General features: G+C 41.2%; 1 protein-coding gene across 1 annotated transcript; it reads left to right on the top strand.

The window, feature by feature from the left end:
• The first annotated feature begins 321 nt into the window (after positions 1-321).
• On the top strand, positions 322-8,454 carry TIMM17A (translocase of inner mitochondrial membrane 17A). Its single transcript, XM_056845027.1, has 6 exons — positions 322-418; positions 3,851-3,950; positions 4,913-4,976; positions 5,960-6,088; positions 6,475-6,585; positions 8,320-8,454. Exons 1-6 carry the CDS (start codon positions 393-395, stop codon positions 8,388-8,390), a joined length of 501 nt encoding a protein of 166 aa, XP_056701005.1. The 5' UTR covers positions 322-392; the 3' UTR covers positions 8,391-8,454.
• Positions 8,455-13,372: the final 4,918 nt, after the last annotated feature.

Here is a 13,372-nt window from a genome sequence, read left to right as displayed (position 1 = left end):
AAACCTTTAAGCTCCTACCCTGCCAGAAAATATTTGTGTTAGTCTTTAAGGCGCTACTGGACCCTTGCCGTTTTCTACTACTGCAGACAGACTAACACGGCGACCCACTGGGAATTATCTTCCCAAGGGGAGTTTGCAACAATAGAGAGCCAGAGAAGCCGCTCCACGTCCTTAAACAGCCCTGTCCATTGGTCACTTCCGACTGTAACGGAAGCGCGGGCTCGATGCGCCGCTCTAGATTCCCCCCCTCTATGGTTTGCAGCCTTTGGCTCCGCCCTTGAGCCTCGGGGACCAATGGCTGCGCGTTCTCGCCGGTGCCTGGGTAGCCGGGGGTCATGTGACCCGCATGCCGGCAGAGCGCGTCGCACGCAGCGTGGAAGCCGGGAGCCAAGATGGAGGAGTACGCCCGCGAGCCGTGGTAAGCCCCCCGAGGGTCGCGCGGTCTTTTTTCTCCCGTCAGGCACTGGCGGGAGGACGGCGGCGTTTTCTGCGGGCCGGCCAGGGGTGACCAGCCCCGCGTTGCGTCCCTGCTTGGGGAAATTGACCTTGTGGGGGGGGGGGAAGAGAAGCAGGACGGCTGTCGGTCATTCATTCCTCTTGGGAGCTTGGGGTGAGGCCTCTGCTCACATCCCAGTGACCCCAAGAGAGGCTGAATGGGCAGGAGTTCCAAGTCACCGGGAAGGTGAAGCAGCCTTCAGATTAATCTTGGTTGATGAACTGATGTGCTCATTGGGGGTGGGTGGGGTGTAGATTGTAGGGTGGCAATTTCTGGCGGAGAGCGTAACGCCTGCTTGTTGTTGGGATTCGTGCATAGAGTGCTAGACCAGGTGAACAGAGTTGATTCCGTGTATTATTTTTTTTTGCTAAAGACGCATTCTCCGAATCACTTACATATTGATTACTTATGCCTTCCCTGGTGAGAGAGCCTGAATGTAGGCACTGTTACATCATGCATTTGAAGCACATTGGGCTAGGGAAACTGTAGTAATAAAACAAACACAGGACTCGTCTCACCCCTGGTCTGTACTGCATGGCTCAGGTTGAAAATAAACTAGGGGCAGAAGGGAAAAACCTATAGCTTGAGTTTGTGTGTGTGTGTGTTAAGTGCCGTCAAGTCACTTCCGACTCATGGCGACCCTATGAATGAAAGTCCTCCAAAATGTCCTATCTTTGACAGCCTTGCTCAGATCTTGCAAATTGAAGGCTGTGGCTTCCTTTATTGAGTCCATCCATCTCTTGTTGGGTCTTCCTCTTTTCCCGCTGCCCTCCACTTTTTCTAACATGACTGTCTTTTCCAGTGACTCTTTGTCGTCTCATGACGTGACCAAAATACGACAGCCTCAGTTTAGTCATTTTAGCTTCTAGGGTCAGTTCAGGGTTGATTTGATCTATAACCCACTGATTGGTTTTTTTGGCAGTCCACGGAATCTGTAACACTCTTCTCCAACACCACATTTCAAAGGAATCTATTTTCTTCCTATCAGCTTTCTTCACTGTCCAGCTTTCACAGCTTGAGTTTACACCAGCTTGAGTTTACACTGCCCTTTAGCAGTTCTATAAACTTGCCTGGGGTTTTTTCAGTTACATCTTTGTACAAGTACCATATACATTAATAACAATATATACATTACTAACAATATAAGCAACAATTATATAACAATATATACATTATATATACATCATATATACATTACTAACAATATAAGCAACAATTATATAACAATATAAGCAACATAGAAAAGTCCCAGCCCCCAGAAAAATGTTACAGGAGAAACAAAAGTAATTCAGATTTACTACTGAAAAACTGACAAGCAAACTTCTTGCTCTGTTGTGTTCCCTCAAAGAACAAGGTGGATGCTTCTAAGGTTGGTGATAATCGTGTCAGTGCAAATACTGAGAAATACCTATATTATGTAGACCTGAGTCCTCAGTTGCTTTTCTGGAGCAGTGATGCTGTGCTGGGACTGCAGAAAATGTAATTGCTGGGGAGTTGCAGCAACTTCTGAAAGCAACCAAATACTTGGGAGTTTCCCAGCTCTGCTGGATTTATTAACATTAGTAACTTATTTGTCCTGAAAACACCCCCTTGTTGCAACAGATTTACATATATCTACACGTGAAATACATTTTGGTTCTTTTATTCAGTACAAAATATTCTATAAACATATTTGGCCTGTTCTACTAGGACTGTAATTCTTTAGAACTTGATTCATTGCCAGAATGGGATTTTATGATCTGCGCCAACTCATAGAATTGGCAACAGAACTGGTGCAAGGCTGTGGCTGATGAGTTCACACTGGTACAAAGACTAGATCCCAGCCCAAAGATTGTTATGATTGGGGCATCTCTTCCTTCCCCCACCAAGGTCCCTTATTTGGTATTGTCAGAGGTGGGAAACTGACATGATCCATTCTGGGTTATGAATTAATTCAGAGTTGTGGATACCAGCAAAATATGAACACAGGAGGCTGTTGTGCTTGCTAGATGTTATTCAGGAGGATGAAACTACATATTATGAACAACATGAAAAGGGCAGCCTGGTGTCAAGATCTTCCTTACTACAGCGGGAAACACCCTCAGTCCCTTATGTTGTCATGTTGTGCAAGCTTCGCTACTTATTAAACAGAAAGCAGACTTGCTGCTCATTCTTACAGGTCATTTTAATTGGTATTCATTTTTTAATATTACTTTTGCTTAGGTTTTGATGATTGTAATCTGCCTTGGGGGTTTTTTGGAGGGAAGGGGAAAGAACAGTAGGAAATAAATATGAGGTTGCTAGTTTCAGAAAAGAACTTTTGTGAATTGCTCACATTTATAGAGGTCTTTACCTGACATAGTTAAAACTTAAAATAATTCATTACCTTTCTTAGAAGTTAATTTTTTACAGTAACTATGAACTGACTAGTATCTGTAATTAGTATAAGAATAATACCTGTTGATCGTTGAAGTATATATTATTGCCCTAATTAAATTAGCCATTTAATCAACATTTAACCAGCCAGTTGATAAACTTTTTTTTTGCTTAGTCTTATGGACAACTCTAGTTTCTTGGTTGCTGGAATGGATTATCTTTTTAGTTTTGGGGGAAGGTCTGGGTTAACAGGAGTAGAGCATCTGCTTCATGTGCAGAAGGCCCCAGCATCTCCAGATAAAAGGATCAGGTAGTAAGTGTTGTGAAAGACCTGTACCCTAGACCCTGGGGTGTCTCAGTACTGACCTTGACAGATCAGTGGTCTGACTCAGTACAAGGCAGTTTATTTTGTAAAGAAATAATTGTTATTTCAGGGAATTTAATGTAAATTCAAGCTTCTGTTTTCAAAGTTTGGATGCATGAATATCATCAGGCACAGTTGTGTGGACTACAAGGAAAGCATAGTGCTCCAAAACTTTTAGAGTCAGCAGTTGGGAGCCAAGGACCGGGGGGGGGGGGGCTGGCAGTTTAACTTGCAGGGAAATTTCTCAGTGGGCCACTTGACTCAGACCCTTCATTTGCAATGGTAATTCATGTCACTGACATCCTACACAAATAAACTTTTTGGGAGGAAACATTGGGTGAGCTCATGGTTTGTACTGCTGAGTGGAGTGACTTCTACAACCTTGGTTTGTGAGGCCACAGGGACCACTCAGCTTGCCTTGCTTCAGGGCCATATTCAGTTCCCAGTCCGCTCCTGCCAAGAACTGCCTTGCCTGGGACGTACAGGAGATAATCTGGGAGTATATTTAGTGGGGAAAAGTGATATTGCATTTTTAAGGTGTATAGAGAAAAGGTTGAGATTGAATGTGAACTGTTTGTTTGCAGTGGGTGTGATAACCTGGCGTGGCAGAGTAACATGTGTGCTCTTTCACTTAGCCCCTGGAGAATAGTGGATGACTGTGGAGGTGCCTTCACAATGGGAGCCATTGGTGGTGGGATCTTTCAAGCCATCAAAGGGTTCAGAAATTCCCCAGTGGTGAGTGAAAAGAATTTCTTGTGGATAAGATTTTTGGTTGTATTTTCTTCAGTGGCTGTCAGCAGTAGGGTGAAATTAAAGGGTAGTAAACAATCATACAGATCTCCTAATGGAGGCATGTCTGACAGCTATATCAAGGCCTTGCTGCTTCAGCCTGTGGAAGAATTTAGGTATTGAAGAGCCTCCTTGGAGAGCTAATGCTGCATTTTTAAACAGTTCCTAATTTTTAGCACAACAGTAATGGTTTAGGTCTCAAGTAACAGGAGTGGTGCAAAGCTCACAAAAAAATGGGATTTACCTGTTGTCATCGTCCTCCCTCCATTTACTGAGCCCATGTAATTCTGCTCCTGGAATTCAGGGGATTCTCATGAAGAGTGTGGGAAGAAGGAAATTGGCTTCCACCCACCAAGTGGAAGTTCTGTTCATTAGCATAAGTACAGTAAAGCCAACAGAACAGCACTTGTGGATCCAGCCTATCAGTAACTTTTGTACAGGTAATAAAATATTTGTCTTTAAATTCCTATTTTACAAGTAAAAACTTGCAAAATAACTAAATGCAAATTGCTACTGAAACATAAAGGTATCACCTTTTCCCATTCTGAAACATTTCTATTGTAGTTATTTTGTATGATTATCAGCTTCCATGCAACTTATGTATCAGGAGTAAACAATACAAACATTCAAGGTTCTTCGCTCCCCCACCCCATGCAAATTAGATGCTCATGGGTGAATTGATATATGCCAGAAGGATAGAGCTACGTGAGTCCAGGGAAGAAAAGCCTTGGCAAACCTGAGTTATTTGCCACTTCTGTCTACAGACCTGGCAAATCAAAATGGATGGGCATGAATCATCTTGGTCCCAAGAACTTTTGAGAGATCTCGGGGTTAAAACCAAGTGCCTCTGTTGAAGATAAAATGTTAGACTGAATTTTTCTTGGCTTCAATTGTGTTTTTTATTGCAGGGTGTAAATTATCGATTGCGGGGTAGTTTGACGGCAGTTAAAACCAGAGCGCCACAGTTGGGAGGTAAGATTCCTACTTGGATTTAAAGGAAAACTGACAGATGTTATAATGGGATTTGACATCTTAGATACTTATAGTATGTAATGTTGTTGTGTACTGAATTGGTATGTATATCTGTTCCTAGAGCACTTGAAGAATTGGCTCCTAATGGACAGTATTCTATTTTTTTTTTTTAACCTAATTGTACGCATGTTCACTTATTTCCAGTACCAGTTTTCACCTTTGAACTCTGTATTGCAACATGCCACTTTTGGGGATATACACACATGAAGCTGCTTTATGCTGAATCAGACCATCACAATCGGTATTGTCTACTCAGACTGGCAATGGGTCTCAGGAAGTGGTCTTTCACATCACCTATTACAGCCTCATCCTTATTATTCTTAATTACTGTTTTTGTGACAGAAGTCATAAACCGCAAGCCATTAACACACTGTAGGGGAAGCCTAAGATTTGCTACTTGAGTTACAATGTGATTTTATTACAGCTGGCAAAAATTTAGCCATACACAAAGTTACTTGTTCATCTTCATCTCTTAGTAGCCCAGAAGACTTAGCTTCTAAAGAGACAGTCCTGCTTAAGCAAAGGAAAAACCAATTTAGTTCTCAAATCTGAAACTTTAGGGCAGTCCAAAAGAGTATGATCTCTAGAGTCAATTCTGTTAGTACCACATCCGCAGAGTCTATTAGAGTATGGAAAACCATTAAACCTTCCTAACAGCACCGCTGATGGCAAGGTGTTCAAATGCACATGCATAAATGCTCTTCCACAACCTAATCCTTTTCACTGCTGGGGTTAAACCTGAGACCCGTATGCCAAGCACCTGCTCTGCCACTGAACCACAGCCCCTTACAACATAAAACACAAGGTGACCTTTTTTCAAAAGAATGCTTTGAAAACAAAGGTTTGCAGTACCTAAGAATAAGGAAATGACAGTTAGTGCTGTTTTAAGTAGTTCTGATATCTAAACGTATTTCCTCATACAGGTAGCTTTGCTATCTGGGGTGGTCTGTTTTCCATGATTGACTGCAGTATGGTGAAAGCAAGAGGAAAAGAAGATCCTTGGAACTCCATCACCAGTGGTGCCTTAACAGGAGCCATATTAGCGGCGAGAAGTAAGGCTGTCAGTGTAGTGTGAATGCTCATGAAATACCATTGTGCCTGTCAAACTGCTGAAATATATAACAGTCCTGTACCCTTGATCCACATGTCTATCCTTTTCCAGTGATTTGGTCTGAGTATATGTTATTGCAGCAGTTTTGTGGCACCCTTGTAAAAGGTGAATTCTTATTGTCTTAGCACTGAAAAGAAACATACAACTTGTTCTAGAAATGAACCTTCTAGCTCCTACACCTTTCCCCTCAAGATGTGCAACACTGTGAATTGTTTGAAATTTCCAACACTGATAACCTTGTTAGCAGCATGTAAGACAGTATGTAATCTGTTCAATCATTATGAACTTTAAAAAAAACCCACCTTTTCCCTTTGCTGCCTCTTTCAGATGGACCAGTTGCCATGGTTGGGTCTGCAGCCATGGGAGGAATTCTTCTAGCTTTAATTGAAGGAGCAGGTATCTTATTAACAAGATTCGCGTCTGCACAATTTCCAAATGGTAAGATATCTGCTATAGTTCAGGGTACAATGGTCATAATGGTTTATTATTAATGAATTAACAATGGGCCTTCCCTAGAGGTAAGTAGAGAATATTCTGAAATGTAGACAGAGCTTTAAAAAACAGGGTGCTTTTTTTTTTTAAGGGAAACCAAGACAATACAATGAAGAGATGTGACTGTTCCAATAGATGTAGAGACCTAGGACTTAATTCACTTTAAACTCATGTTCCACGGCTTTTTTAAAAAAACCCTGCAACTTCTATCCCAAGCTCTTGTTGGAGAATCCTGCATAATATTTTTAGGAATTGTTAAACACTTGGCCCCTCTCATAATGTTACTTAAAATTAATGCATTCTACATTGAATTTTCATCTGTGCATATTTAGTAGAAGTTACTAATGATTTACATGTACAAGATTACTTGGGAGTCCATGGGTTACATGCTCTGTCCAGAGTGTGCTGATGTTTGCAGATCTTTCATACTTTTGTTACTCCTCTCTAGACCTGGTGTGTGTGAGTGAGTGAGAGAGCTCTAGTGAGGGATGAGGAGACAAAATCCTTCTTCTTTTCGCCTGTCAACAAAGCTGTTCTGATGGAAGAGAGTTATTTCATTCTCTTTCCCCTCCTTGGTGTAGCCCTCAAACCCATGTGGCTGTTAGTTCATGTACATCCCACAACTCTAGGTATCAACTACTCAGGCTTGTAGGGGACTAGTGGGAGAGGGGAATGCCCACTGGATAGTAAAATGTATGCTAACTTCTGTGATAGCAATTTCCAGATAGTATGTGGGACAGTTATTTAAGGTGCTGCAAGAGAAGTTAGTATGTCATGAAACATTGAAGGCTGCTATGAATCCAAATTTTATCTGCCCACAGAGGGGCTGCCTCTTGTATTGATTTACTAATTTGGCCTTGCCTTCACCTAATCACCTTTCAATTAAACCATGTCTCTGCATTCAGTGTCAATAGATCATTCAGTCCCTTTCAGTGCAAAGAGCACTCAAGGAGGCATGCTCACCAGGACAGTGATTCTCCTAAAAAACACAGGAGTGGGCCATTCAGATGCATTCTAAAAGAAAACATTATTGGATATGAAAGTGAAGAATGCCTCCAACAATTGTTGGTTACTGTTTGGTTTAGAAGCAGCAGAAAATAAGACACCTTCTGGAATAGCATTCTCCTTTCTGTTAAGTACTTTGAAGTAGATTACCTTTAGCTGGATTTTACCTATGGTGATCACACTTTCCTGGATTAACAATGAGGCTGAGTGATCAATATGGAAGAATTAAACCATGTTTTCCCTAATTGAGAAGAGTGAGATTTAAAAGTGGTTAGTTTTGCTTGGATCATTCATGTCTAGTGTTAGACCATTTTGGAGACAGAATCAGAAAAAATGGTCAGTAATGGCACTGATAGCTAACTGATGTAATCAGCCTGTTGTAAATAGGTGAAAACTTATAGCAAGAAACACCCACAAGATAAATGAATGTGATCTAGAGCCTCTGATTAATCCACAGATTGGCCAACTGACTTATATAAACTTGACAGCCCTGCTTCCATGCTGCTGTTCAAACAAGAGCAGTTAACTCAGTTTGTGTACAGTTTGGTGGCTGGTTTGTTAATCAATACTTATGTAGACTAGTCCAGGTATGATTGAAATGCTTGAGTGGAAAATATATCCAATTATGACATGCTGCAGAATACTGAATTGTTAAATATCTGACTTAAATTACAGGCCCTCCATTTTCAGAAGACCCCTCTCAGTTGCAGCCCTCTCCTTTTGGAGACTACCGGCAGTACCAGTGATTTCTTGTATTTCTGTTCCATTTTGTCACTCTTAAAAGAACAAAATCAGCTGAAGACTTTTCATTTAAGGTGTGCACTGAGTTGCTCACGCAAGTTTTTTTCATAACATCCAGAAATAGCAGGAATCGATTATTGTAAAGTGGATACAGGAGATCCAGTGTAGCTCCATTAGTTATGTCCTATGTGACAGGAAGACCAACCAGAGTATTGTAATAGCTCTGTTACAGTTGCAGAAAGAGCTGGACCTGCAGCCTTTATGCTATGGCATCGACCACACTGGTGCCATTGACTTTTATGCCAACAACATATTGAACCAGATGTCTGAAAGACAGCATGCAAGAAATGAACAGTGGGTGCCTCAGAAGGCAGAAAAGGAGCATACAGATAGACCAAATAAACAAACCAAGACAACTGAGGTGGGCTGCTTTTTGTTTTATATCAGTCTGTTGGAATGAAGGACTTCTTATTGGGGAAGCTGTGTGAAGTCCATTGAAACATTATAGCACACTCTTCTCACTTCATAGCATAACAAAGTTATCTTGCATTGTAAAGTGACTTTCTCTGAAATTGTCTTAGGCTGTGAAACTACTCAGCGTTGATTCCTGCCCAATCAGATAATGTAAATTACACACAAAGTCTATTCAACCAAGTCTTTCTCCCCCAGGTTTTAAATCCCATTGACAACTTTTATAACTATTATTCAGAATATCTTTTTTGTTTTTCAGTGGACTTTCTAGGTAAATTACAAATCTGTCTCATTCTAGTGATTGCCAAATCACTGCTCGAGGCAAGAAAATATTCTTTCCTACCTGCCTGATAGGATATAACAAAAGATCAGCGACAATTTCTGGCAATATAGTTGTCATGGTGCTCTTAGCTGGATAGGTAATGCTCCCATTTGCACAAAAATCACTGTTTTGCAAAGAACTATGCTTGTAAATGTGCACAGTGGAATAAACTTAATTACTGCTGCTAATTCAGCTGTGTTTGTATTGTACGCTAATTGTTTTTTGTTTGACCTGTGCTTAACTGCAACTGTACCCTCACCAGTGAAGCTTTCCTGGCATATACTTTTTTAGACATTTTAATGGTTTGTTGATTTATTTTTGACATTACTGTGTGCTGCCTCTTCATATACATTTTTTAAAAAAAATCCCTGTAGCTGTACTCTACAGCTTTGTACTGCAGGTGGGAACTCTTCTATGATTGAATCCCCACTATACACACCATGAGAGAGAACTAGATGTCAGGGAAACAGCTAAGCTAAAACTCTGCTCTATGCCATCTAGTTTTCTATATACATGGAAGCTCTGGTCCATATCCATTTTAGGAAGTTTGTTCTGTGCTACCTATTGCGGTAAACATACTGGCCCTCATTTTGGTACATTCCTTCTTCTCTGCATGCACCTTTTATCACTGCAAACGGCTGCTACAGTATAATTCTACAAGTTGTTTAAATCAGGGTACATAAGGGAGATGAACAAGGGAAAAGTCAAGTGTGGATGTAAAGGAAACATTTGTAACTATGACATACACTGCAGAGATATTAGATTATCCTTGCCAGAGAAGTCAATAGCTGCTATGTTTACCCTTGTCAAATACACTTGCTGCTGAAATATTCTTTTACAAGACCTTTCCTAGCTGACAAGCCTTTGGAATTGCTATAGACATCAACATCTTACTAATTTTAAAATGTTTATTGCTTAAACATCTGAACATCTCTTAAGTTCCCCTAGTTACCAAGCTGAACAAAATTTTTGTTATGCATGTACCCCTCAAAACAAAATAATGAATACATCTGCTGTTTCTCTTGTTTGAACATTTACAACTAAGCAATAAATCTAACATTATTCCAATTATAATGGAGTCTTTGTGCAATAGATCTATGTTAATAAATCCCTCCCAGTGATCAAAATTCCAGATTTTTTAGTTACTTTCATTAGTTGCTTGTTTTTACTACTATTTGCCCTCTAACTATAATTTTAATTTCCCCTTTTGTCCCAGCAAACCTCACACAGCTTTTAGAGAGGTCAAGACATCTGAGTCACACGGTTAATGTATGCAATACTTCCATTTACCCTCAAGTTCCATTTCACACCTGTATTTTTGTGTTAATAAAAAATACCTCATAGCAGCTACAAAGGTTTTTGTGCAATAAAGTTTGTTACTACAGCAGGGCACTTTTATTACTGGTTGCAAAAATGCCTCTTTACTTTCTCACCATTTTTCTTTCCATACTCTCTATTATTTGTTTTGCTAAGCTGAACAGCTATCTGCTATTACTACTTTGTTCCTGCAGTTAAAACAAGCAATATGTCCTCAAGATTGCTTGGCTGTACTAGAACATGCAAAACCATTTCTCAAGAGTCCTGCCCCCAACCCCTTATAGTCCACACTCTTTAGGAGACTGTAACATTTCTCTTCTGTTAAACTGAGATCTACAACAAATTCTCAAAGATGTCCAACTCATCTTCCTTAAGTCCTGAAGACTCTTGAACTCACAGTAGGAGACTGAATTCGAAACCTTTCCACTCACTGCGCTCATACTACCTTTTGAGATTAAGAGTAGGTGCCTACGCTGTAACTAGCTCATTGAAAGTAACTGTTTCAGTTAGTTTATCTTGCAGATTTGGATCTACCTCTTCCCTAAGAATTCTAGAACCCCAGCCTTAGGGATTAAACTTTAAACAAAGCCTTAGGGATTAAACTTTAAACAAACCTTCCTAGTTAGGTTTCAATGCTTCTAATAAGTACAGGAAAAAACCATCCATGAGTACTCAATGTGGCTACAAAAATTACTTAGGAAGATGGAAAAAAATAAGGCAAATAAAGGAGCAGCTGCAATAACCTCCTAATGGCTGAAGCTAAGGGATTCCCTTGGGGCACCAAAGGAACACATTTTTATCCCAAGATATGCTCATCTTGTGCCCATCCGACCAGGGCGGTGGTAGGGCAAGCACTGGCCATAATGCCTGCAGCATGGGATTCATGGCACTTAAGCACAGGGTGGTTCATTCTACTTTGCATTGAACAGAAAGTACCAAAGTACAATAAGTTCCCAAACGGACAGGAACTTAACTGCTGCGGAGTCATGCAGGAGCCAGCTCATCTCAGATGATTTAAAAAAAAACCCAAAAAACAATCCATGAGCTTGTTCTGACGGAAACACGGTTAAGCTTGCAGAGCTCTTGACACCTCCCCCCCAAAAGAAAAGACTGTTGTAGCTACAATGCAGCTATTATCTGAAGGAGATTATTCTGCAACTCAATTGCATTGTCTCAGTTATAAAGCTTTTGGTGAATGAGTAACAACTGATATGGTTTTAGTATGCTTGAGGTAGTTTGCACCAGTCTATTTTTTTTTCAGCCTTCTTTGGGGCGGCTGAAATGGAGGTGAGGGTTTAGGGGCAGAATTTCTTAATATATAGCATGCTACGTGTTTTGGGGGGGGGACACCAAGTGTGAGAAAAGAACAGCAGTGGTCTTATAAAATCATTGCTGGGTAGGAATAAGTACAAGTCCCATCCTTAAGCACTATACCTCTTAATTTCCCAAGAGCTTGATAACCTAGCTGGGCATTTTGCTCCTCAAAGAATAGCTTAAGACAAAGAACCATGATGTATACACCTTGGGATTTTTATCAGCTTTCCTCTCTGAAAAACAATTAATGAATCTGGAAGGCTAGTGATTTTCTTTCCATACACGAATGGCCCTTCAAGTGATCCACTGGACTGCACTTTAGTTGTTTGGACCTATCTGGCAGCTGCAAATGCAGAGGACTACTTTTGCATCACAAGGAAAAAATCTGGGCAATCACCTCTGTGTGGCAATCCATATGGCACCAGGCTGCCCTGTCCTACCACCAAGTTTTGGCAAGGCTGAGGGTTTAATGACATTCACTCTTACAGAGGAAGTCACAAAAACAGAAGTGCTGATTCCTTCAGACCGATTAAAGGAACAGATCCTACTTTTTGGGGGCTAGGTTGGGGTGCACAACCAGCTCCCAACAGAACATTAAATCCTTGGAGGTGGTTTAGGCCAACTTCATCTAGGCTCAAACATAGCTTAATCTCTGCTCCCTCCCCACAACAAACTCAAGGTGAGGCTGAAATAGAACTGGAATGGATGTTCAGCATGTTCAGGCTTGGCAGCTTACAGTACATGTGTTAGTATTAACTGCAACCATATTTTACACCTGGTTTGAGCAGGGAGCACTCGATTTAATGTAAGGCTACAAAGCCAAGAATATATGAACTCCCTTGTAAAATATGATACGAACCTCTCAGTAGTTCATGTAACAAGAAACTGGACATTGACAGAGGACACCAGCAGGGCCAGCTTCCATCCTGCCCACCAAATGTGCCTCCAACTGCCACTAGCACAAAAACAGAGGCAAGGTCATCTAACTAGCCGCATCTACTCTTGCCTGCAGTCTAAGAACAAGCACAAAGGAGAAAGGCAGGCTTCAATGGGTTAAGGAGGTGAAAGGGGCCCCTTATAAAGAGGAGGTGGTTTCCCCAAAGGCCATCAGCTGGAAGAAAGGTCCAGCTTACCACTTCTGCTGGCAAAGAGAAAAGAACCCCTCTCCCCATTAGGCTGTACACGTTAATAAAGAAATCCTAATGGGGAAGTGGATTAACAGCCCACTTTTTTAACTTCCAGCAACGAGAGGCTACTCCACAGCAGACAGGCAATTTCGTTAAAGGGGGCTGGAGAAGCTTAAGCGCAACGTTTCTAAAATACCAAAACAAATCCACCCTTTTGAAAATTCTTAAACAAAGCATAACCCAGGCACACAAGTACAGAAGGCTATCCTGCCAGGATTAGTCTAGTTAAGGTTAGGAGGTAGAGAGAAGAAGGGCATACCATTGCAGATCTGCCACAAGCCATCAAGGCAAGGGAAGACACCCACCCTTATGCTTCCCAACATGGGCAGAACGCTGATAGTGGTGCAAGCAACTCGATCCGTGCAGCTGGATTTTC

This window comes from Euleptes europaea, chromosome 2, assembly GCF_029931775.1.
Source record: "Euleptes europaea isolate rEulEur1 chromosome 2, rEulEur1.hap1, whole genome shotgun sequence".
Lineage (NCBI taxonomy): Eukaryota > Metazoa > Chordata > Lepidosauria > Squamata > Sphaerodactylidae > Euleptes > Euleptes europaea.
This window is presented reverse-complemented; position numbering and strand designations above follow the sequence as displayed.